Source organism: Paralichthys olivaceus, chromosome 7 (genome assembly GCF_024713975.1).
Source record: "Paralichthys olivaceus isolate ysfri-2021 chromosome 7, ASM2471397v2, whole genome shotgun sequence".
Lineage (NCBI taxonomy): Eukaryota > Metazoa > Chordata > Actinopteri > Pleuronectiformes > Paralichthyidae > Paralichthys > Paralichthys olivaceus.
The window spans coordinates 11830388-11856178 of record NC_091099.1 but is presented as its reverse complement, the minus strand read 5'-3'; the positions used below and the strand labels follow the sequence as shown (position 1 = coordinate 11856178).

At 43.8% G+C, this 25791-nt stretch overlaps 2 protein-coding genes and 1 long non-coding RNA gene across 3 annotated transcripts in view; 2 read left to right on the top strand and 1 right to left on the bottom strand.

Annotated features, from left to right (window-relative positions):
* Positions 1 to 11771, top strand: part of LOC109624503 (zinc finger homeobox protein 3-like) — a 17174-nt gene extending 5403 nt beyond the window's left edge. Inside the window, exons 5-11 of the mRNA XM_020079220.2 lie at positions 557 to 661; positions 803 to 936; positions 1134 to 1244; positions 2769 to 2928; positions 3068 to 7821; positions 7940 to 8605; positions 8732 to 11771. Of these exons, the coding sequence (XP_019934779.2) occupies positions 557 to 661; positions 803 to 936; positions 1134 to 1244; positions 2769 to 2928; positions 3068 to 7821; positions 7940 to 8605; positions 8732 to 8848 (6047 nt within the window). The 3' untranslated portion in view covers positions 8849 to 11771. The remainder of the gene's footprint in view (positions 1 to 556; positions 662 to 802; positions 937 to 1133; positions 1245 to 2768; positions 2929 to 3067; positions 7822 to 7939; positions 8606 to 8731) is intronic.
* Positions 3258 to 21276, bottom strand: LOC138410874 (uncharacterized). Its single transcript, XR_011243519.1, has 3 exons — positions 20870 to 21276; positions 20228 to 20453; positions 3258 to 3396 (listed from the first exon to the last, which is right to left on the bottom strand). It is a non-coding gene; the product is annotated as an uncharacterized lncRNA (long non-coding RNA).
* Positions 20109 to 25791, top strand: LOC109623993 (deoxyribodipyrimidine photo-lyase). The gene is made up of 9 exons (XM_020078478.2): positions 20109 to 20471; positions 21907 to 22585; positions 22698 to 23009; positions 23114 to 23286; positions 23387 to 23471; positions 23623 to 23855; positions 23974 to 24168; positions 24272 to 24497; positions 24611 to 25791. The coding sequence occupies exons 1-9, from the start codon at positions 20241 to 20243 to the stop codon at positions 25153 to 25155; spliced, it is 2679 nt and encodes an 892-aa protein (XP_019934037.2). The 5' UTR covers positions 20109 to 20240; the 3' UTR covers positions 25156 to 25791.

Below are 25791 nucleotides of genomic sequence, written 5' to 3'. Positions count from 1 at the left end.
GAGTAATGGCTGCTGCTGAGATATTGATTGAGTAAATTGATTAGTCAATACACATCCTTGTTATATCCCCAATCACCCCTGACAACAGCTAACTAGCACCTGCTAATCAATGAACCAATACAAATCCTGTGAACAAGAATGGGGGAGGTGGAGGCCAGTCGCCAGTCTGTGCAAAGTAAAACACTGAAATTACATGGTCCGGAGTGAGTGAACAGCAGACTCCCAACATCTACAATGAGTCGTTCAACATTTAAGTTGTAAATGAATTCTATCCTTTGATTTGCCTCTGTGTGGATTAAGACTTATTGAGGCGAACTGATGTCTTGTAAGTCCATATTACCTCTACTCCACCTCTGAGGAGAATCTAATGGAGAATCAATACTTGATAAATAGTGAATGGAGGCAAGGAAAAATGAGGTGTGGTTAAAAGACACTGGCCTTTAAGGATGCTATCTGGAGAATAATATAAACTGCAATAAGCGGAAAAGTTTGAGAGATAACATTGTACGGTCACTGTATTTGCATAACGTTAAGTATTTGTCTTGTCCCCTCCCAGGAGAACTCAGTGATGATATGGAAACTTCCAGTGAGACCAGTGGTCTTTTGGAAACAACCAAAGACACATGTAACTTGGGGGTGAAGCAGATTTCCGAGGAGACAGGTATGGCTGCTTCTAGATGGAAAATAAGTCAAGCACTCTGCAACATATATCATATATATAACATATAAATATATATATATATATATATATATATACTAAATAAAACTCTATTTTCATGTTATTTAAATTTTTTACTTAAAGAAGAAACTAGTGGGGAGGAAAGAGAAAAGGAGTCATTAAGCTCCGTCAAGCGTCCATCCTCTGGATACGGAGAGATGGAAAGCCCCATTGAAACCAAACGCCCCAGAATACACCAGCAAAATGAGAACCAGCAGGTGAGCTGATGACACACGTTTGAATAATTTAAATATGCACATGTGCACATAAACTGTACAAATGGCCATGATGAATGAATGGATGCAGGGACCCGAAGACATGGCAGTTCCTCCTGTTATCTCAAAAACCCACGCACACCTGTACTCGCTTGTTGCTTTCTAATTGAAGCATTTTTTCCCCCTCTCTCTACACTCAGACTGTCCAGTGCCCTCTGTGCCAGGTTACAGTCCCATACACACACCTTCGACAGCATCTCACACATCTGCATAGTGTGGCACAAGACTGTGTGGACAAGCTCATCAGCACAGTAAGTATAAGTATGCAAGTGTGTATTTGTTGTATTTACGTTCGTCGGGATGCAATAAAAAAGAAAGAAAGAAGGCAAAGCGATGGGGGATGGGGGAGAGTGAAATGTAGGGAGACAATTCCATTAAGAAGGCACCAGAGAGAGAGGCAGCGCTTTTTTTAATGCATGTTTAAGTAGCTCCTCGCTATCATCTTTGATGCAGCCGTGCATTCTGTGTATGTGCGTTTTTTAGAGTGGAAGAGAGAGGGTTTGACGGAGAGTGTGAGGGAAAAGCCAGTCTTTCTATAATGCATGTTTAAGTAGCCCTCTATTACCAGAAGTGCAGTCAAGCTAAAAAGGGGCCCCCATGCTTTTTACTGTGTCTCTCCAACTAACAAAGACTGGTCATCTATCCACATCACCATCCTCCATCTCCCTGGCCCGTATGCTAAGTGGCCTTTGTCTCTTGCTCTCTTCGCCTCCACTTCACTGACTGCTTTTCACCCTTTCTCCCCTCTGCTGTCCCTCCCTCCCCCTCCAGCGACTCCTATCATTCCTATTCTGCAATCTCTGTCCCTGCCCCTCCCTTTCTGTCTCTCCCAAGCTCTCTCTCAATTTCTTATGAGTTACCCCTCCCTTACCCATGCTCTCTCTCCAAAGCAGTTTTTTTTGTTCATTGCCCCATACTTCCTCCCTCCTTCTTCCTGCTCTCTCTCTCTTTTTCATATTCTACACCCCTTACCCCCCCAAAACCATCATCCTCCCTCCTTCCCCTTACCCCTCCCTCACTCTCTCTGATAGTAATTGAGGTTCATTAATTCAGACTGAGGTGATGATGGCCATTATGTACCTTGCTTTCCAATTACGCTCTCTAGATTAAGCCTGACCTTCAGTTTTCTCTGCAGTGTGTGTGTGTGTGCGCGTGTGTGCGTATGCATGCATGGTTGTTCCTCTCTTTCTCTCTTATGAAGCTGTTATGCAGAGAAAACTCTTGTCATGTAAATCTCATCCTTAGTTGTCCATCCTTTCCTTAGGGTAGCTAGCTGTTCACATACAGTAGATATAGTATTTGCTCTCAGCGCTTGAAGCTGTGGAGATTGAGGTTTTCAATATGAAGAATGATTTTAAATAAATTCATTATTCACCTCAGTAAAGTTTTATTAAACCCTTGGGGCATGTTGAAGGGTGTCGTAGGAGCTGAAGGGCAAACCCACATATCTCTAACCATATATACTTATTACCAAATGAATGTGCCTTGCTGCCCATTCTGCTTTGCAGGCAACTGCAAAATCTAATAACCCAGATTCACAAGTTAATGTTTTATGATATTAGGAAAGGGATTGCAGGCACTCCATTTTTATACATCTTGATATTTGCTTGCTATTATGCCATACAATTAAACATGTTTTATTCATAATATTGGATTGAGAAAATATGGTAATCCCATATTTCTTTTATTCTGAATTGGTAAAACAACACTGAGTGTATCTATTATGAAATGAAAATAATAAAGGAAAGAAAAAAACATTTCTTTCTTTCTTCCAGGTTGCACCACCAGTGGAACAACTGCCTCAACTGCAGATGGAACTACCAACAGACCTGTGGACAGATGAGAATCCGAAAAATAAAACCGCCAAGAATAACAATGCAAATTGTTCCCATACCGCTGATTCCCTTGCCTCTGTTGATTCACAGAAAAACCAAGGTAGGTATGCATGATAAAACTGACCACATCCTTGTTTTTTAATAAAATATTTGTTGAAGACAGATGGTCTTGTTGGCCTGGTGTTATTGAAAAATTCAACTTAATAAATTCACAACCACTATTACTGTGCATTTTTCAGGTATTTCAGTTTCAAACACTGAGGGAGATGTAGCCGCACCCAAAGATGTCACAGCTCTACTTACCCCACCCCTCGAAGAAAACACCACTCACCCTTCCAATGGCAGACTGGCTCCTCGGTCCCCAACTCAGATCCCCCCCTCCTCACCCACCTCCCCACCTAGCGATCCCCCTTCTCTCTCTGATCGCCATGGTTACCGGTTCCGTTGCAGCAGGTGCAGCCTGGCGTTCCCCACTCAGGAGAAGCTCCAACTGCACTGGCAGTACCATGCCATGAGGGCGGCAACAGAGTGCCCCCTCTGTTCTAGACAATGCCGCAGTCAGGAGGCCCTGCAGAGACACATGCAAAACACACATTCACAGCTGGACAACACACAGGGGCAGAGTACATTCTTACCACCCCATACTACTCAATACATGGAGCATAATAAGAGTTCTGTTCAGCAAGAGTTTAGTTTATCACCACAAGTGGGTCAAGAGGCAGGAGAAGGGGAGTATGAAGAGATAGAGGAAGAAGAAGCACTGGGCATTGAGGTAAAGGAGGAACAAGAAGAAGTTCAAATGAAGGAGAAGGGTACAGTTGCTGAAGATGATAAAGTTGAGGAGGATTTAACTGAGCCAGAGAAAGGGTCACATGAGGAGATGATATCAGAACCTAGTTCCAACTCTCTTGTCAAAAAGTGCTCTAACCCAACATTGGACCGCTATCTGGATCCATCCAGGCCCTATAAATGCACCATATGTTCAGAGTCATTTACTCAGAAAACCATTCTTCTGGTTCATTTTAACTCTGTGTCCCATCTTCACAGGGCCAGACGGGCCCTACAAGACTCTGGCACAGGTGTTGCCGCCCCTGAGGCTCCCCGCTGCCCAGATTCTCGACCCTATCGCTGCAGACTTTGTGGAGTAGGCTATAGCCAGAGCTCCACGCTGGACATACATCTTCGTTCTGTCCTTCATCAGACTAGAGCTCGTGCTGCCAAGAACCCAGCTCCACAGACCCCAACATCTACTGTAGCTGTCCCATTGACAGTCTCCACTACTGCTACTCCGCCTGGTGCCACCAGAGAAGACATTTCCAAGAGTTTGCCTTTCACCAAGAGGCTAGATGAAGCAAGCTCCTCCGTCTCTTCACTATTAGATTCTGGTCTAACAACAGAGGTCCAACCAACCCTCTCCAACCAAACTGATAGCCAGCAAGCTAAAAAGAAAGTGGCAGAGCTTATAGCATCTCGAAACCAGCTAATGCTAATACAGCAGCAGCAGTTAGCCCAGGCTCAGGCTCAGGCCCAAGCTCAGTTACAACACACAGCTCTGCTCCAGTCCCAGGCATTGCAGCACCTTCCCTTAGGGATAGAGAATCTCCTTAAACAACACTTCCCCCTGACTCCAGACAACTTTCTGTCCCTGCAGCAACAACTTCTCCTACCATTTTACTTATCAGGAGACATGAAACTCGACATGAGCCTTGACCTTGGTCAGTTATTATCGGCCAACTGCGTCCCAAAAGAACAAGTTAAGGTAGAAGCTAAAACTGAGTCCCCACTTAAAACTGATGAGAAACAAAACCAGAAACAAAGCTCAAACTCAGCTGATAGCGAATTTAAGGATCATGTGCAGTTTCAGACCAAAGTGGAAGCAGTCCGCAGTGGATCCTCCATCAACCACACTGAAAGAGAACACAGCAATACTTGTCTTGAGAAAGAAAAAGAAGAAATGCATGTTACTAATGTTAAAAATGAGATTCAAAAGGAGGAAACTAATTCTCCCTCATTTAATCTACTTAAATTGCAGTGTCCTCCTCCCAGAGTGCCCTATGCTGCTGCGAATGGGGAGCCTCTCAGAGCCCTACTACAGAGTTATGGCTATGAATTGGCAATGCAATATACACAAAGTAGACATAGACACCAGCAGCAGATTGCAACTCAAATGATACCGGATGAACAACAGTGCTCTGATCTCAATAAGATGGTTGTGTGCTTAGATGAGGAAAGAAATAAGTTTAATGAAACAGAGGATGGACAGGTGGTAGTTTGCAGTAAGGATAACAAAGTAGTTAATGGCAATAGAGACAGAGATAGCAGCTTATGGCCAGAGAATCAAAACAAAGGTGAAGAATCCATAAATGAAGAGAAAAGATGCTGTGGAGGAGGAGAAAAGTGCAAAGACTGTGGCAAGTTATTTTCAGATGCCTTGATTTTAAAAACCCACCAGGAATACATTCACAGAATGCTGTTTCCCACTGCTGTACTGGAGAGGTTTTCCAGAAAATACAGGCTGCAATATGACCAGATGTACCCCCTCAACCAGCCTAAATCTATGGAGAATTCAACTACTTGCCCCCACGCTGCAGTTTCAACCACAGCCACATCTTCTGAATCAGAAACACCACAAGAGCCAATTAAACCTCAAGTCAAAACCATTGCACCCTCACCTGTATCCTCAGTTTCAGATCTCGTTACTAAAATGTCTGCTACAACTACAGACCCACCACCAACTGCCCCTGCTGTTTCTTCTCCTCCATCACCATTGCAACCTCAAGAATTTTCACAACATGAAATTCCCATACCAGGCACATCTGCTGCAGGTAATTCTCAAACCACATCTCCAGCTAAATCCATACCTAAAATACCTATGCTCTCTCTGCCCTTGCCCCAGCTTCCTATACCCCCACTGCATTTACCTAAGCTTTCCCTACCCCCCATTCCTTTTCCCATGGAACTACCTCTCCTCTCTCCTGTTATGATGCAGTCTGTGACTCTCCAGACCCAACCTTGGTTAGACTTAAGTATGAACCCTGAGTTGGCAAAACTCTACCAATCTCAACTCAATCCAGCAATGCTAGGGCAACAGCCACAGCTTAGTCCAGCGTTGCTGAGTCAGACTTCACAACTAAATTCTGCTTTACTGGGTCAACCATCCCAACTCAGTCCTATCCAAACAGGACAGCAACCTCAAGTCAGTCCATCAACGTTTGAACAGCAGCAGGGTAAGAGAACCCGAACACGAATCTCAGAGGAGCAACTTACTGTTCTGAGGAGACACTTTGATATTAACAGCCTCCCCAGTGATGACGAGATCAACAAAATGTCTTCTCTGTCTGGACTGCCTCACAAAGTCATCAAACACTGGTTCCGCAACACCCTATTTAAAGAGCGCCAGCGAGACAAGGATTCTCCTTATAATTTTAACAACCCTCCAACCACATCACTGGAGGAGGGCAGAGAGGAAGTAGTACAAATTCAAGCTCCGACACTTTCTCCATGTCCACTATCCCCAGCCCTCCCAGCCAACATCTCTCCACAGCCCCAGATAACAGATATCCAGAGAGGAGAGCCCCATAGGGGTCGGCGCTCTTCCCGCACCCGCTTCACGGAGCAACAGCTGGAGACCCTGCAGGGGGTGTTTGAGGCCACTCCCTACCCCAGAGAGGAAGAATATGACAGATTGTCGGCTCTGTTGTCCCTCCCTAACAGAGTCATTGTTGTATGGTTCCAAAATGCTAGACAGAGGGCCCGCAAAAACCAAGATGGTGGACAGGGGACAGATGATGGATTAGAGGGAAAGAACCCGCCTGACAACATTCACAGACAGAGAAATGGCTGCTTCAAGAATAATGAAGATAGTGAGGATAACAGCTGTGGTGATGAAGGACAAGATGACTGTCAGAATGAAAACTCCATGGATCTGACTTATGAGTATTACACCCAACCTGACTCACCTGTGCTTGATTCTTCCACTCAAGACACAGAAAGTGAAGCGCAAACATTCAATGGAGAAATGACACCTGTAACCTGGAAACAAGAAGACAAAACAATGTCCTCTCATGCTGATAAGTGCCCAGCTCTGGTTAAAACTCAGAATGGAATTTCAGATGCTAACATCCATCAAAAGGAAAAGGTTAAAGTCATGAAAACAGGCTCCTCTTCAAAACTCGTGCCCAAGCTTCAGCCAGAAAGTACTCCAGAAAGATCTCATCCTTGTTCTTCCTCCTCTTCACAAAAGACCGTACCCACCATCCCATCTATGTCTCATTGCAGCCAGGGGCAAAGTTCTCTTTCAGATCAAGCTTGTGAAAAGCCTGCTGATCCATCACCCAGCCTCCCTTCTGCCTCTGAGTCTGAAACAAGCCACACAGGGCTGCCTGTTTCCACCTCAAGCCTACCCAGTGAAACCCAGCCACAAAATCTGCTGCAACTCCAAACACAGGCTCAATTCCCCTGCGGTGTCTGTCCAATGTCCTTGCCAACATTCCAGCTGTGGCAGGAGCATCAGACCAGGCACCTCCTGGCAGCTCAGTCCCAGGTCCAACTGCTGCATTCTGGCTTCACAGACCGAACCATGCCTTACATGATGCTTCACCCCAACCACACCCTGATGGCCAGCCAAATGCTTTCAGGTGCTTTGTCCCAGATTCATCCTAATCCAGCACATTCTATGATTTCACATTTAAACAGCATACAAATTAAAAACACAATCTCTGATCATTCAAGTAACACCCTCACCAGCCTATCTCAAAGTTCCCTGACACCTACGAAGCAGAATACAAAGCTTATATCAGAAACCAGTTTTGAAGGCCAGCGGAGTGGTAGAGAAGTTGATGAGGAGCACAGAAGGGATAAGCGCCAGAGAACCACCATCACCCCAGAGCAGCTTGAAGTGTTATATCAGCGCTATAGCTTGGACTCTAACCCCACCAGAGGAGTACTGGAAAGCATTGCACGAGATGTGGGCCTAACAAGACGTGTGGTTCAGGTAATTTATTTGTTGTGTTTAAATTAATTGGAATTTTTGAGAGAGATAAAATAGCAGAACATTTAATAATGACCCTCTATGTTTCAGTTTTTAAAAAACATGGGTTTTGACTTCACAGGTCTGGTTTCAGAACACACGAGCCAGAGAGAGAAAAGGACAGTTCCGGTCGATGGGGCCTGGATCCACTTTCAGCTTGGGTTCGAACCACCTGCGCTGCCCATTTTGCAGGGCTCTGTTCAAGGTCAAGAGTGCTCTTGATGCCCATATGAGGTCACGTCACTGGGCAGAGGCTGAAAGAGCAGGCTACAACTTATCAATGAGTAATATATCCAGTGGGCAGCTTGGGATGGCTGTGTTGTCTGTCATGGATAGACCGGGCCCATCTATCACCTCCAACCCTATCCCAAACCATGGTTATGTCATCAGCAACAAAGAGTTAACTGGGAGGCCACCTGTGACCTCTTTGTCTTCAACCACTGATCTGAACAACCCAGAGGAGGATGATGACTATGAGGATGATGAAGAGTATCCATGTGAGGAGGGTTCCAGTATGGCTGACCAAGAGTCTCCTAGTCCTGAGGGATCTGGGGGTCCAAGCTCTGATTGGGGTGAGACACAAACTCTGCAGCAACACCACCACCATCAGCAGCAGCGCCAAAGGACACAGATGAGCCACTTCCAGGTACTGCAGCTCAGAGACTTCTACAGGAGTCATCGTACACCAAACCGACATGAGTGTGAGGCACTAGGCCAGGAGCTGGGGCTGCCTCATCGCGTGGTGCAGGTAAATGTTACAAATACCCATTCTTATAATTAATACTGATTAAAATGCAATTTGGTCTGTTTAAATGTAAATGTTCAAATTAAATTTTTAAGGGCACAAGCTAATATTTATTCAATTTTTTAACAGGTGTGGTTCCAGAACGCCAGAGCCAAGGAGAAAAGGGCCAGGAGCCTAAGCTCTGACTCTGCGGAGAGGGAGCAGGCTGAGCTGTCCGCAGGGGCAGGGGAGAGAGACAGAGCTTAAAGAGGCAGACCAAGTTCCCTTTGCTTCCTTCTACTATGTTTTCCCACAAACCACTCCTGCACTGGCTGTCGACCTCCAAACATATACCATGTCCACTTTGCTGCCAAACCAGTAACCTGAACACCCCAAAGATGCAGAGCCACAGCGGCCCAAAGAGAAACTCTCAACTGAAAATAGGAGAGATCCTAAACAAAGTCCTCTCTACTACAGCTTTCCTCTTTTCATATTGTTCTTAAACTCCTCCCTGGTCTGTCCTATCTTGTTGAAAAGAGCTCCTCTCCCTATTCTGTCAGACACCTTACTACAACCAAACACCACCTTGTTAAAAAACCAACCAGATGCCACAGAGGCCAAAGAGCATTCTCCAAGTATGTGACCTCACTGCCCAGCTAGACCTGCAGTCTACCTCTCAGTCTGCATTACAGACTCACTGTGGGTCCTCCACCAGACTGTGCTAGATGACTAGCTGTGTAGCATGTAGTGCCAGTCTGTACAAGACTGGAAAAGAAATTGTCAAAGAGATTTTAGTGTAAATAGAGAGCTCCAAAAGATAAACTTGAAGGAAAACAAAGCGGTTAACAGTGGAAGAAGAAAAAGGAGGACAAAAAAAGGAATAATATCTTTGAAATAGACGGAGGTATTCGCATAGAGCTTTTGTAAAGACTGACTCAGATTCCAAAGCTCGTAACCAAAATTTTACATGTCTGTGGATTTAGTTTCAACATGTTTGTTTTCAATAACAAACAGCAGAGCTTACGTCTGTACGGTGAATGGGTGAGATTTGTAGCTGGCACTGGTAAGAGCAGTACTAATAGACTGATACCGTGCTAGGAAGCAGCCTCACCCTCCACAAGCCAATGATGAGTCTTCTGTTGTACATGTACACCTTCTATGTTCCTTTAGTGGATAACAGCCCAAATAGCACAGAACGTAAAGGCCAGTTTGTCCTGAAAGGGGCAAACTATTTTTATAGCACTCAACCATTATGCTGTATATGAAAACTTTAACCAAACTCAAATTTACATTGTGTGTGTTTAGTAATAGTTTCTTAATATAAATCTTATGGATTGAGATAAACTGTCTTGCTCCAATATAATAGTGTCATGATTATGAAAAGATTATGACAGCTTTGATATGTTCAGGCGAGGTGTCTTATGGCCTTTCCGTTCTATTTGATTATACCAATGGCTTACCAATGTTATGTGATTAATGTAAAGCTTTCTATGCTCAGGTCAACAGCTCAACATGGCTTCACTTCAAATAAGATCTTAATACTGTATTTTTCTGTTTCTAAAACAGAAGAAGCATGGTTTAACCTTGGACTAAGTATTAAAAGATATCTACAAAACATCTCTGAATTTCAAAGATCTGAGCTTTTCACCTTTGAGTATTAGATTGTTACAAAAACCTTATTAAAACTAAAGTGTTTAATAGTGTGAGGGGTAAATGTACAGTATTTAGCTTTTGTATGGTTGACTCAAGACTTCATTGGATGTTTGAGACATAGCTCCCTTTTCCACTTGCTGATAGGGAGCTACTGCGCAAAGCTGAGAAAAAAACTTTGGATGTTATTGATGTTATTTTTGTATACTTAATTTATTGTCCCTCTTTCTCCCTCCCTACATGCTTTCCTCTTTTTCTCTCTACCTTCCTTCCTCTGTTCATTTGCAACCAGTCCTTATTCTAACTGTAATAATGATAATATAACAATAATAGCTAAACAATAATTAATGCTTTAAGACAAAAATCCAAAGACGTGATAATACTTTAACCATATGACCTACAAAAATAAGCGCTACTGTTTACTTGACGATGTACTGCTGTTTTTAAAGAAGGAAGGAGTCCCTATATCTAAGCTACTGTTTTCTGCCTCTCATAAGCACACTGGAGACTGTAACCAAAACCCCAAACTAGAGCCATGGCAGTCTGTAATATAGCGGTTAAAGAGTTTTACTTCTCTTGAGAAACGTTGCAGTTTATTTTTCTTTCTTTTTTTACCATAGTGTTGAACTTCAGCCCTTAAGGATGTCCAGTTTGCTGCTAATGTACTGTAGTTTTTAACAATACTGTAGAAGATGCATGCTCTGATCGCTTTACCACTAGGCTTTAATGACTACAAACTGTAATGATACCTGTGATGCTGTTGATAAACTGCTCCTCTGTTGAAAATAAATGGAAATGTGGGGCTCAATTCCATCAAGTTTGTTTTCAGTATCCTGTTGGCTGCCCATACCCAGAAGATGAAATAGCTTTCGTAAATCGAGGATTTTTTTTTCAACTTTACAGTTCCAGAGAAACCTGCTTGGGGCATTAATTCCTCAATACATGTGGAGATACTGCATAGCTATTTGAAGGAGTTCAGCCCCAAACCTTCCACTAATATGGTGTCAGTCATTCTGTGTTGCAATGTCTCTTGTCCATTTGTCCAGCGAAAACAGCTTTGCTGAACTCAGACTGACATCCCAGCCAACCGTCCAAAGGATTTAGACTGGCTGATAACGCTGTCATGTTTTGTTCTTAAACTAACCAATGTTTACGACAATACCAATGAGCTTTCTTCTGTACAGAAATGTGCATTCCAAATACCACAAAGGCAGTTTTTTTGTATACTGATTATTTTCAATTTCATTTCTCTCATATTCTCTTGATCTTAGTGACTGTAAGATGTACATATTGGGGTCCTCTATGGTGAAGGGACTCTGTTATCCTTACTGTAGGTAAAAGTATTCTTTTCATTTTTTCTGGATATGTTGTTGCCATAGTGATGACCAAAAAGATACCTGTGATGTGCACCTGTCCTTATGTCCTGCTCCAGTGGTTTAGTGTGTCTCTATTCTCTCCTTCCCCCAGCTCTCCCTTACTGGTGTGTGTTTCTCTTCCTTCCCCAAACTCCACTGAGCTAAATAAAGTCTGCTTTGGTGCACGCTTTTGTGTCATCCCTTTGGTGTAACCGAGAGAAGCCATTTTGTGAATGTTGTGGTATGTGAGCGTGCCTGCCTGTTATTAACGTGTTTCATATTCCAGGTCGTATATGCGGTAGTAGCGTGTCTGGATGGAAAGGTTTTGATGTGCAACCGTGTGTGTGTAACACGTAAGGCGTTTGGTGAATGGAGCCGTGACCTCTAGGGTCACTTCATTAATTACATCTGTGACATTCAGCCAGATGAGTTTCCTTTGTGACTAAATGATATGATGAATATTAACGACCTTGGATGAATTACACTGCTGCTCCTGCTGCTGCTGATGATGATAATGTGTTTTACGACTCTGGGAGAGAGGGGAGGAAAATTGCACACTACAGCACATTTAGGACATGCAGATCTTCATATGCAACATTTCAAAGACCACAGCATAGGTTGGTTGAGCAGTTTTTATTATTTTGTTCTTTTTTGTGTTGAACTTTCTACAGGTTCATGAGAAAATCTACCAGACAAAAAAAAGTTATATGAACACAGGAATGTGTGATCATTAAGGGCCTCAAGAAAAGAAAAAAACTTTTATCTTGTTTGTTTGTGATTTCTTCAGCAAAAAACCACTCACCTAACCATTACAGAGAGATATGGCAACAGGGACCATTGCTGTGATACTGAAATAAAAGGGATGAAAAACATACGTAAAGAAAATAGCAAAGTAAACACAGAAGAGCGCTTGAGATAGCTTCATAGCTGATGATAGCCATCTTAGAAAGTCATCCTGATAAAGTGATCCCCCACCATTTCTCCTTCTCCCTGTCCTCCCCCTCTTAATCAAATGAGTACTGTGCAGCTGGTGGGGTTGCGGCAAAAGGGGGTATGAGTGACTACGTGGAGAGGAGGTGGTGGGGGGGCTTTGAGGGATGGCGTGAAATTATTGCCTGCTGGTGTATATGTGTCGCTGGGGGTAGTGGGGTAGAGTAGGGGGTTGGGCTGGGGCTGTGGGGGGGTGTAATGTCATTGCCTGCTGGTGTATCTGTAGTGGGGGCTCATTTAGATTTAGATTGGTTATGTGAGGAGAGAGCTGAAAGGCCAGCTCATGTTTATGCATGAATCCCAAAGCATGCTGCCGTGGTGGAGCCCTGACTTAAAGAGACAGAGCTGAAATACATTCGCACATTTAGACACACCTCTGCTTCTTTGGATAAGGCTTCAGTCCAAGCGACGCTATGCTATCAGATACATTTCAATCACTGTGTGTTGCGTAGGCCTGTTTGTGGCATTGACGCATCTGTCTGTGCCTACTTGTGTTTATGCAGATGGATTACACCTCCGTCCAAATAAAATCCCAGCCTCTTCTTCTTTTAATCATAAAAATGTATCTAACTACAGTTTTATAAATGTTAGCATCACCATGCTGTGTCCTGATGATTGCTCGGGTATCTTTAACAGCTGATGCAGAGCTCCACACAGTGCACGGACGCTCCCCACACTACACTCACTCATACACAGAGAGTAATCAGTAAATGTCTTTGAAGGAGAGTTTGTTCAGCACTTCATCAGGTATAAAGTGGTTTTTATTTGGAAATGTGGTCCCTATCCATCTTTTAAATGACTTTTTAATGGTCGTCAGCCCATCCTAATCAATCATGTGGCAGAGCTAGCCTGCGAGCGCAAATACACTCTATTTATAATTCCTACATTCTGCTGCAAAATCTGACTCTCTGCCTGCTTAGAACTATAAATGGACAGAAAAATCTGTGAAAGTGTCTGTCTGATTTTGTGGAGACATAAAAGACTTCCTAGTCCAATATCCAGCATCCTGCTTTCAATACACCCTTTATTCTCTGTCTTTATTTCATATCTGTACTTTACAGACTATAACATTAGATTATACTGCTGCTTTTTGTCATTTTTGGCTTTCTTTACATCCAGGCCCTCACTTTTTTGTGACCCCCTCACCATCCCCCATCCTCACTTGCATGTCCCCGTTGGCCCCCCTTCGGTACTTTACATCTATAATGAGATACAAATACGCATCAGCAGGACAGTGTCTACGCCACGCGTCACTGTGTGAATATTACTCACACTTATTAGCTGGATTATGTTAATCTTTACACTCTCTGCTCACAGACAACAGACTCCCCATGATATGGGGGTGGTCACGCCAGTAAGCGTGTGTTGTTGTGAGTGTGTGTGTGAGTTTATGCGTGTATGGCTGTATGTGTGTGTTAAAGTGATTGCCATGTTGTCAAACTGATCTGCATGTGAAAGGGCGGTCTAATTACATCACTTATGCAAATGAGAAATGCCCGTATGCACGCACTTGCATACACACTAGTGACAGCTTAGTGCTGAGGTCAAAAAGACAGTGTGCGCTATCCTCTTATTGACTAACACAGGGTGGTATCACCACCTGTCAGAGATAGACATGTTTCGACACATCTGTATAGGTCACAGTGGATGTTTTGATATACCCCTTCAGATAAATGAGAAAAAAGAGCGGATTGGTCGACCTCACTAAAGCATTTAGATTGTTATTGGACAATGTCCGACCGCATATCCACTGATTAGTCTTTTTTTCCAGACTGAAACATTGATAGTATCCCCGTTGGAATGATTGATTGAGTCTGACACTTTTTAATTACGCCCAAATTAAATGAATCGGCTGGCGGACTATAAAACATTGCATTTAATAACGAGCCCCTCCATTTGCCTTTTTTTCCTCCTCCCTTCATCCAATCCCATTTTGGCTGCCCGCACCAAATAACCTCTCTCAGTTTAATGATATGCAAATGAATTTTCATGAACCCCATGATCCCATGCGATGATTAAACTGAGATGACATTAGCTGCCATGCTGTTGCCACTGTCAGTGTTTCTGTCTACCTCCTTTCTTTCTCCCTATCTCTACCATCTTTCTTCGTATCCACGACAACGGCCAACTGGTGATATTAAAAGGTTCCCCATCCCCGCCATTCCCTTATGAATTTCCTTTGAGAGAGACGACATTCTGCGCATCCGGTGCTATCACAAAAAAGTTTTTCCAGTAGTAGTAGGGATGGAGCATCAGAACATGAAATGTTGGTTGTCACAGACCATGTTGTAGCTGTACACTGAAGACATGCATGTGACAACAATATACAATTATTGTAACATGGTAACATAGACCATTTCGGTAACCTTCCACATCTCTTCATTTTCCGCTTGCCTCCCCTCCCACCGTTCGGTTTCAGTCTGGATCCAGCTCCACCTCTGCTGTCGTTTATTGTACTCCATTTGCATAATGAAGCCCAAGCTTAATTAAGATCCCACTGGAGTCTGGAGCCAAGGATGAAGGAAAGAAGGACGAGGAGGAGGGGAGGGGGAATCCGACGTTCCTTAGCTTATCCGCACGTGTCCAAATAGGAGGCACAATTTAAGGGGGGAGAAAAGCGTTGACGAGCGATTAAATCGCTAATTATGATCGGCTGTTAGAATTAGTGTGTGGCTGTTAATTAGCTGCAGATGAGATGCCCAGACAGTTGCCCGCCCCTGACGACTGCAGCACCCTCCCTGACTGGCAATAGAGAAACACAGCTTGACACACTGGAGATGATGCCAACACATCCCTCCCTTAACACACACACAGCAGTCTGAGGGGATATCCCTTTAAGAACATCCCAGGTGTGCATGTGCAGGAAAGAGGCTCTTCATCATCCTTGTCCACACACTCCCACTGTTCATCGTTAAGCACAAGGTTCCCCTTTTTTATTCTTCTATATCCTTTATTCATTTTGCTCATTAATCCTCTTCCTCGTCATAGTGTAATGGTACGATCCCTCGTCTTAGTTCTTTGTAATGGGCAGCAGCATCCTTCGAGTGCAGCAGTTGGCACTGAGCAGGCATGAGTTGGCACTGACGAAATGTTTTTTTTTCTCCAGACTTCCATCACAGCTGTATTTGTGGTTCTGGTTGCAACTAACTGCAACTATTTTGTGTCCACATTTACTACGCTTTTACACAGCTTCTGATGGCGCCTGCGAATTCCTCCTTGTTTGCGTTTGGCATGGTGCCATCTCTGTTTCTTGTCTCCCTTGAGGGGATGCCCTCGCCAAAAAAACGGCGAAGGCATGCAAAATGTTCTGCTCACCGTATGGAGGTCTCTGTTTACAAATGTCTGTGTTATGTTGTCTTGGCAGCGTGCCATCTTTCCTTGTGCCCTTACCGCCCCTGAAAAGATGCCATCACTGAATCGCTGGCAACCGTTGCCCGGGCACCTCTTCTTGGCTTTGTCAAAGCAAACAAACGATGTTTCGCGGGAAATCCTCAGAGGTGAGTCTGCTTGTCTTCGACTAAGACAGTTTTACGTTGACCGCTTTTATCGCTTTTAGTCGTACGCCACGACTGCAGGCTGGCTCAGTGCCCGCTGGGCTCAGAGACTGGCATGGAAGGAAAGAAAAGTCTGAAAATGGAAAAACAGTAGGATTTTCCGCCGTCATTTTTCTTTGTTCGATCAAAGTTCCTCATAGAGTTGCACCTTTTTGCAGTATTCATAATTTCCCTCTTGAACATTATTTCCTGCTCCTCTTCGTCCATCTATCTGAGTCATCCTCTGTCTGCTGGCATCTTGCTCACTTCCATGCTTCGCTGTCCTCCTGATATTTTCTATATCTTCATTTTTCTCTGCCCGTTCTGCTGTTTGTTTCGCGCCATCCTGCATGTGCCAAGGTGGCACTATGACAACAGTATGGAGGTCTGTTTCCCTTCCTCTTCCATTCTTATTCTCCTCGCCCCTTTGCCCATGCCCATGCCCGCCCCCGCTCAAGTGCTGACTGGATGGCACTGTGCCAACCTGCCAACGCCATCGCTCTCATTTGTAGCTCATCCCTCCATTGCCCTTCCCCCTGTCTTTACATTTACATCCTTCTCTCTTCCTCTCACTTCATTCATCCACTTTCTGAATCATTTACCATCTTTCGTTGTATTAAATGCAGTATGCGTTTATATATACACACACACACAATGTTAATTTAATTGACTCATATGCAACTTCTCATTTCTTAGATTCACACCGCAAATCATTGCTGGCAGTCACTCACACCATCCCACCTGAAGGGATGGTGTGAGTGACTGCCCTGTAGGTAATTACTGCAGCAGTTACTTATTCCACTGAGACAGGAGAGAAAGATGAAGAGAGCCCTGAGTTTGGAGAAAGCTTGTATTGTTTTAATTAACTTTTACCAACCCCCCATGTGTGCTTCACTTCACACTTCTGGGAGCCCTGTGCAGGCATGCTTGTTCACATCCACCATACAGCAATACTATTGATCCGATTATCAGTAAAATCGATTGTGTACCATTAACCTCACCCTCTTCACCAAAGTGACCCTTTCTTCCACGTTTTTTTCTTTCTCTTCTCCTCTGTAAAAGCTCTCAAGTCAAACAAAAGCTGCCAGTGGTGGTGGAGCCATTAAGCAAATACTCTCATTAGTACACAAAACATAATGAATATGTAAATGATGTGTGTAATTTATGCATAGGCTGAGAGACTTGTTCCCTTTAAGTCCTCTGTATTCACTCTACATCCCCTTTTCCTTAAAACGTCACACTTTTATGGCAATTTTTCTCTTTTCTGAGACCACATCCTGTGAATTAATCCATGGAGGAATTCTTGAGGTTCCACTTTTTTTTTTGTGCCTTTTTTACAATTTTTCTTGCCTTTAACCATGGTTTGTAGTTTTTAATATCCTCTCAGAGTCTCTTTTTTTTCTGTTTGCTTCTTGCCGCTCACAGCCCGTCCTCTCCAAAAACAAACCCTGCAGTGACGCATTAAACCAACTGCGGAGTGTTTGAACAAGGTCTTTCTTCCAGGAATACGAATACTGAACAGTCTATCCACAAAATCACATGAACAACTGACAGTGTTGCATACTGTTTTTTTCCCTTTGTTCCTCTATGACTGTGTTGATCTTGATGTGTGGTCCAAACTGTGTGGTAAATTGAAGCGTGTCCTGATAGATGGCGAGTAGCATTGCTCCTGTCGAGGATAAACACCTATAATACTATGGCTCCTTTGGCAATCACCATAGCAACAATCCATGGTACCCACGTGAGTTGCATAATAAGATGTTCCCCAAGACCACGGACCATAAAGCGGCGACAAACTAGACACCTGCAGCAATGAATGTGAATCAGAAAATAACCATTCAAATTTCAAACCTGAACTATGACTCATTCCAGACCAATCTTTTATATTTATCCACAGGCTTGCATCAGACAACACACACTCTCAGACACACACACACACCTTCTCTCTTTCTCTTCAGACCTTAACAGGTGCTGATGAGCTGCAGTCAATGATTGTAATGAGCTATCGATCACCGTGGGAAAACAGAGGGACAGAGAGGGGTGAGAGAGGTAGGGGGAACCAGAGGACACACACACAAACAGGAGGTGGACTGCCAGGAGAAAAAAACTACAGATGAACTAAATGGAGACAAGCCACCAAAGACAGAGTATCAATACCTGCTTTAATCAAGTCCTCATCACCTATTGTTCTGCCTAAAATAGAATTCATGTGCTTTCTGCCAGATTCAGAGCAACGTCTGGACCGGCTAATCAGCTCAGGATGACCATGCAGACATACTTGTCATGACTGAGTCCAGATGCCAGTGAATGGCACTGACGCAGTATCTCTATTTTCCTCTCTTTTTGTGCTGTGTGCATGGAGTAGAGGCAGACAGCTTTAGGGAAGGGGGAGGTGCGTTCTGTGTGTGTGTGTGTGTATGTGTGTGTATACGTGTGTGTGGTGTGTGTTGGCTGGCGTTTCAGATAATGAAATGCAGCAGGGAACAAAGAGCTGGGGGCCCCTATTCTCTGTGCTGCAGCTTCATTTTCACTCCCGTCAGTCTATGATTCTTCCAAACCCTCTTTCTTGTGTACGTGTATGTGTGTGTGTGTGTGTGTTTATGTTTGTATATTTGGGCGAGTTGTTGTGCGTACGCATGTCCCCCTCCTCCTCCTGTTAGTATTCTGCATGGCAGATCCCCCTAATGTAATAACTGTGTCTGCATGTCTAATTTACAGCAGGAGAGAGTAAATAGCCTGTGGTTAATTACAGTATGTGTGCATGTGTGCGTGTGTGTTTGTGTCTATGCATGTGTCTACAAGCGTGTGGGTGTGTCAGAATGATTTATGAGTTGCAAATAGCTACACCAGTGGCCCGTTTCTCCTCACTTAGTTTTTAATCTGTCTTTCCATTAATTTTCCTGGAGACGTTATTATGGTTTTATAACAGTGTGCAAAAGGATGCACACGTGAGTGCACGGTTGTGATAACGAGACAGAGGTGTGGACATTTTGTGAGGATCGAGGCAACATGGGCACCTGAGCTGCACTTTGATTTTTCACCCTCTCCACATTTCCATTTCGCTCCCTCACATTTCCCCTTTTTTGCTGTCTTCTTGTGCTTCATTCACTCTCTTCATTGAGAGCCACAACGAACACAGATCTTTATTGACAGTACACGGTAGAACATGGAAACAGCAGGTCAATCCGTTTAGCCCAAGGGCCGATACACCAATTCACCAATTTGTCAGTGTTAGTTTGAGAGAGAAAAGCAGCTAATCTCTCCTCTCTGCTCTCTATTGATCACACACTTAGACTCCACTTCTCTGTCTAAACACTATTGATTCTTCCTCTCTCTCTCTCAATCTCTCTCTCCCTCCATATACCACAGCTCTCAACACATCTTCCCTTCATACACTTGGCTTCTCGCATAAAAGCCTGAATAATTGAGACGGCGTGTTCTTGTACATGTAGTCACATTTTAGATAAATACTTGTATATTTCTTTTGGCACGAACAAAATAAGACTTGGCGTGAAGTCTGTAATACAATATCATAGGATGAGCTCAACCACACAAAGCGTGATAAGAGTTTGACCCAAAAGTGTCAGAAACCACTGTTCCCTGCTACATACATTCAGAAATATATGTATGGTCTCATTGAAAAAAGCCTATAATGTGAATGCAGACCATGACTGAAAATGTACAGCTGGGTTCACCGTCTCCTTGTTTTTCAGTCTCACAGGGTGCACTTGAAAAAGACCATATTCAAGTGGTTATTTTGAGGAAGAAATCGCCCAGCCATGTTTACATTAGGTCCAATTGAGCAACAGACAGATATTTCTCTCTACCTTGATATTAAAAATAATAACATTGAAGCAACTGTTACTCTCATGCCAAGCACCAATGGAGTTTATCCTCCCTACATATTGTGACTCTTATTCATTAGACTTGTACGCCCCCTACTGGTCATACGAACCCATTACAACCCCTCGTTTCTGCAGGTTACAAAAAAAACACACATGGCTTGTGTAACTCGAAATCAGCTGTTGTTTGGTAACCGGTGGAGAGGGGGTGCGTGCAAGAGCCTTTGACTGTGTTACACGATCAGAAGTCACGTTTTTTACAAGATATATCGTCACCTTGTACTTGAAGATGCCTCCTTCAGCGGCTGGTGCAGAGGACAGCAAAGCCTTGGTGAGACAGTTGTTGAGAGAAGTGCTGGTGGGTCGAGAGGATCCAGAGGGTTTCTTTGCGATGTGTGTGTCCGTCCTGGGGCAGCAGGAGACCCACACACAGTTCCAGTCCCTCATCCAGCCCCTGTCCTCGGCCAACAGATCCCTGCACTGCAGACTCACCTCCATCTACCTGGAATATTTCTCTAAGGTCAGTCAGTGTTTGTCGATGATATACTACTGTCTTGTGCCTCAATAATTTATTACATGGGTTGAGAAGTACACAACACACACACACAGATAAGATATAATGTGTATAGATTATGTTTAGGAATATAATATTGTATATTCTGAAAAGAAGATAATGACAATAAAGGTTGTTAAAAATAATCCTAAAGTGAGAGCGGTGAACAATCCATGTTCTGTAATGTGTTGTACTTTGTGTTGTTATTATAAGTATGGCAGCTGATCACTTTATTTCACTTTTTAATTCGAGCTAAATTCAGTGATGTTGACCACTACATGAAAAATCTAAACAAACTCAGCTTGAAGGGGAAACTGTCATGGCTAACGTGTTAGCCACCAGGTAAGTGGGTGGAATTAACTCACCTTTACTTTGGCAGAACGGACACATGTGGACACACACATCTTACTGGACACACGTGAAATGTCACTGCTTCTTACACTGAATATTCAGCCATTAGTTTCTCCTCTGAGAAACACAACACTCTCTCCTCCACGGTTCTTTCCTCCTGTTCCCGCAGAGCCAGGAAAGCTCGTGTTAGCCGTTAGCTGCTGTGCTAGCAGCGGCTAACCCAATGTTGACATGTTTAGTTTTCAAGTGAGACAAAAGTCAAGGGTTTGGGCTCAAGCTATTAGGCTTTTAAAACTTATTTTCTAACACCAACAGCGTATGTAATAACATATGCGATAATGTAACATGCAATTTGTGTAATTATCGAATAGTATAAAAAGTTAGCTTGGTAGTTCTTGCTAAGGCTATCCACGCAGCTCTCGCTTTATGTACACACTGGCTAACAGCTAACAGTTAAACTCAATGTAATATAATGAAGGTCAATCAACCAAACAAACAAATACAATCAAAATATGAAGCCAATCCTTTTATTATAAACACGTGTTTATAAAGTTACCTTTCATAATCACTCCTACACTAGGACCTGTTTTCAGTTTCTGATCACACCTCTACAGCAGAGCACTGTGAAGAAAAGTGAGGTCTAAAATACAACGTGTTGCTAAAATAAACATTAAAAAAATTGTAGTAGTATACCATCCATCTTACATTATAAATCTATCACCAACTGAATGGCAACAACACGTCTAATCTGGTCAAATAAGAAAGAAAACCTTTGGAGCATTGTGGAGGGCCTTAAAACACCAAACAATATCTAATAACCTATCTATTGCAAAAGTCTAAACTCAGTTAAATTTTGAAGCCACGTTTCTGCATAGGTTTTTTTCATGTTCACATATTGATGTGGCTAAAAACAAATACGTGCATTCTTACAATTGTTATGCTTGAATTATCTTCACCTGTAATTGCAACCAGTGCTCATGATATCTGTCTCCTCAACTAAGCTGTCAACAGTCGGTGGTAATAATAATGGGTTGTTCTAATTTAATTGCAGACAGAAAATGATGACCTGGAACTTGCACTGGCGCTGTCTGTACTGGATGTTAAAGATCACCAGCCGTCAACCTGTAGTGAAGAATACAAACTTCAGCAGCTTGGAGCCAAAGTAAATCAAAGCAGCTCTGTTCAACTGACCTCAGCATCTCAGCCTCAGGGAAGCAGCAGCCGCACCCAGCGAGCAGATGTAGGTGGCGGGAGAAAAAAAAACCACTCATCGGAAAAAGAACCCTGGGGCGTGATGTGCCCACCACAGACAACCCAAGAGACTGAGCTTCAGAAGAGCACACATGTTGACAAATGTAATAAAGAGACACCAGGGACAAGTCAAAGCGTGTGTGTATCCAAACCATATACTTCATTTTTCAAACAAGATGCAGTCTTAAAAGGTGACCAAACGACAGAAGAGGGAGATTCAATCAATCAATCGGAGAAACTAAAACGCTCTAAGAACAGGAGAAAGCGGCGGGAAGGGAATGGCCAGCAGGTTGTAGGTATGCCCACCTCTCCATCAGCACCACCACCCGTACTTCTGTGGTTTAGGAGGGATTTGCGACTATGTGACAATCCAGCTCTCATTGGTTCATTGGAGAATGGGGCACCTGTCATCCCTGTGTTCATCTGGAGCCCTGAAGAAGAGGAGGGACCAGGAATTACTGTGGCTATGGGAGGAGCTTGTAAGTTGCATTCTGTTAAAGCATGTGCATAACTACCCCTCGAGGCATTGCTCTCTATTGTGGCTTCACAGGTTTTATAACCAGTTTGCAAAAATACTGTCTCTCTTTACAGGCAAATACTGGCTTCATCAAGCTTTGTCCTGTTTCTCTTCATCTCTGGAGCGCATTGGCAGCCATCTTGTCTTCCTCAAGGCAAATGGGGTGGGCAATGGGGTGGGATCTTCTCTGCGTACCCTTAAGGAGCTGGTAAAGGAGACTGGGGCGAGAGCAGTGCTGGCTAATGCCCTGTATGAGCCCTGGCTAAAGGAGAGGGACGATGTGGTGGTGTCCGCTCTGCAGAAAGTTGGTGTTCAATGCAGGATGTTCCACTCTTACTGTCTCAGAGACCCTTACTCTGTTAGCACGGAGGGTGTGGGACTCAGAGGTAAGTCACAATTTGGTGACCACACTGTACTGAATGTCGTAAGCAATCCAAGCTGAAATGCACTGTGCCATTATTGAGAACGTCTGTTTTCTTCTCTGATATAGGGATAGGTTCAGTGTCTCACTTCATGAGCTGCTGTAAACAGAACCCAGAATCTGCACTAGGGCTTCCACTGGACCCGCCTGCATCTCTCCCCACACCTGCCCACTGGCCTCAGGGTGTTTCTTTAGATGCTCTAGAGTTGGCACTCATGCCTCGCAGGAAGGACGGCACAACGGTCAGTGTCAACAGCAGAGCTGTAGTCTTTGACCAAGCTTTAGCCCACAATCATAATGGAAAACAATGAGATCATGTGGATTATCTTGTGTTCATTTCAGATTGACTGGGCAGGTGACATTCGGAAGTCTTGGGATTTCAGTGAAGAAGGAGCACATGCGCAGCTAGAGGCTTTTCTTAATGATGGTGAGACTCATTGTAAACCAGTGGTGGCAAACCTTTTTCCTGTTCAATTTATGTAACATCCCTTAAATACCATAAAAAATATTGTACACATATTCATAAGAAACATAGCGTTGAGTTAACAGTACCTTATGATTACTTCCACATGTCCTAGGTGTGTATAGGTATGAAAAAGAGTCGGGCAGGGCGGATGCTCCAAACACCAGCTCTCTGTCTCCTTACCTTCACTTTGGTCAGCTCAGCCCACGCTGGCTGTTGTGGGATGCCAAAGGGGCACGATGTCGTCCCCCAAAGTTCCAACGGAAGCTGGCCTGGAGAGATTTGGCCTATTGGCAGTTAACACTGTTTCCTGACCTCCCCTGGGAGTCCCTCAGACCTCCATACAAGGTAGGAACATTTACCTTTGATTGTTACTCAAAACAAAATCATTAGTATATAGAAGCCCATATCACACGAAGTAAAGCAGTTTATTATCGAGCATTATTCATCTTCTGTGTATTTCTAGGCTCTGCGGTGGAGCACTGATCGTGGCCACCTGAAGGCCTGGCAACGTGGTCGAACTGGCTTCCCTCTGGTGGATGCAGCCATGAGGCAGTTATGGCTGACAGGCTGGATGAACAACTACATGAGACATGTGGTGGCATCGTTCCTCATAGCATATCTCCACCTGCCCTGGCAAGAAGGCTACCGTTGGTTCCAGGTGAGATGTGCATGCATGCAGGCACAAAATGCACCTGTAAACGTAACATGTATAGCAACACACAGTAATTTACTGCCTGTATCTAATGTTAACTTGTGTTTAGGACACCCTATTGGATGCAGATGTCGCCATTGATGCCATGATGTGGCAGAATGGGGGCATGTGTGGTCTGGACCACTGGAACTTTGTCATGCACCCTGTAGATGCAGCGATGACATGTGACCCCTATGGCAGCTACGTAAGGAGATGGTGTCCTGAACTTGCGGATGTGCCTGATGAGCTTATTCACAAACCCTGGAAATGTCCTGCGTCAATGCTTCGGCGCGCAGGTGAGAAACGAGGCCATGTGGTGAACGGTTCACATCTTTCTAAAACAAGTTTGTCAAATAAAAAAAGATCATATGCTACTTTTAATGCTTTCTTTGCTATCTTCATTGTTAAGGTGTGGTATTTGGCCGGACATATCCTGATCGAATAGTTACAGACCTAGAGGAGCGAAGGAGTCAGTCTCTGCAAGATGTTGCTGTGGTGAGGAGAGAGTTTGGGCAGTATGTGGACAAACGCTCAGGCTGTGACTTGGTGCCTCTGCCCCCCCGCCTCGTCTCAGAAGCCTTGGGCTTATCACATAGGAATGGTGGTGTGGTGACAGAAGGGAAGCAGTTCCTGTTGCCTGTTATCACTCGCATGGAATTCAAACACCAGCAAGAAGATCCGGACGCAGATGGCGCCTCAAATCCCTACAATGCTGTTCTCAAGGGGTATGTGAGCCGCAAGAGGGACGAGACCATTGCTTTCCTCAATGAGCGAGACTTCACTGCCAGTGTGATGCACGAAGGAGTGCAAAGAAAGGAGAGGCTGGAGAGCAACTATCGCAGAATGGAGGGACTCCCTCAGCCTCCTGCACCTCAGGGCAGGGCCAGACGGACTCCAAAAGCCAAGGACCGGTTCTCTGTAGTGCCTGGTGGGGCTGTCACATCTCTTAGGTGACCCTGAGATCAAGAAATCAAGACTTACAGTTTACAGGTTAAAAAAACCCAGACCGTGCCTTAACATGCACATGTAAAATGTTACAGGAAATAGTCTTTAAGTGTGAGGAAATGAATATCAGAAAAGCTGGGATTTAGTTTTCAATGTGAAGTTGGAGGTGTTGGTGGATTCAAGTCTTATGCTCTGAAACCCACTGTTATGTAAATATTTGTCAGATGGATTCTAACTTGAAGGTCCAGTGTGTAAGATTTAGTTGAAAGGGAACTATTGGCAAAAATTTGATGTAGAATAATCCTCATGATGTTTTCACTAGTTCATTTCATCTAAATTGTATGAATTGTAGTTTTCTTTAACCTAGAAAAGGCCCTTTATATTTAAATACTTATATTTACATCGAGGGGACCCTCTCTACGGAGGCCACCATGTTTTTACATTAGTCCAGACTGGACAAACAACACCTTTTGAGTTTTTATAACAATTAAAGGCTACCACAGGTTCTTTTTCATGTTTGGAAGGGGAGGGTGAGGTGAGGGGTGTTCAGCTGCAACATGCAATTTCAACACTAGATATCACTAAATTCTACACACTGTACCTTTAATGCTCGAAATTTTGGTTGACTGCAGGTTTTCTTTGTAT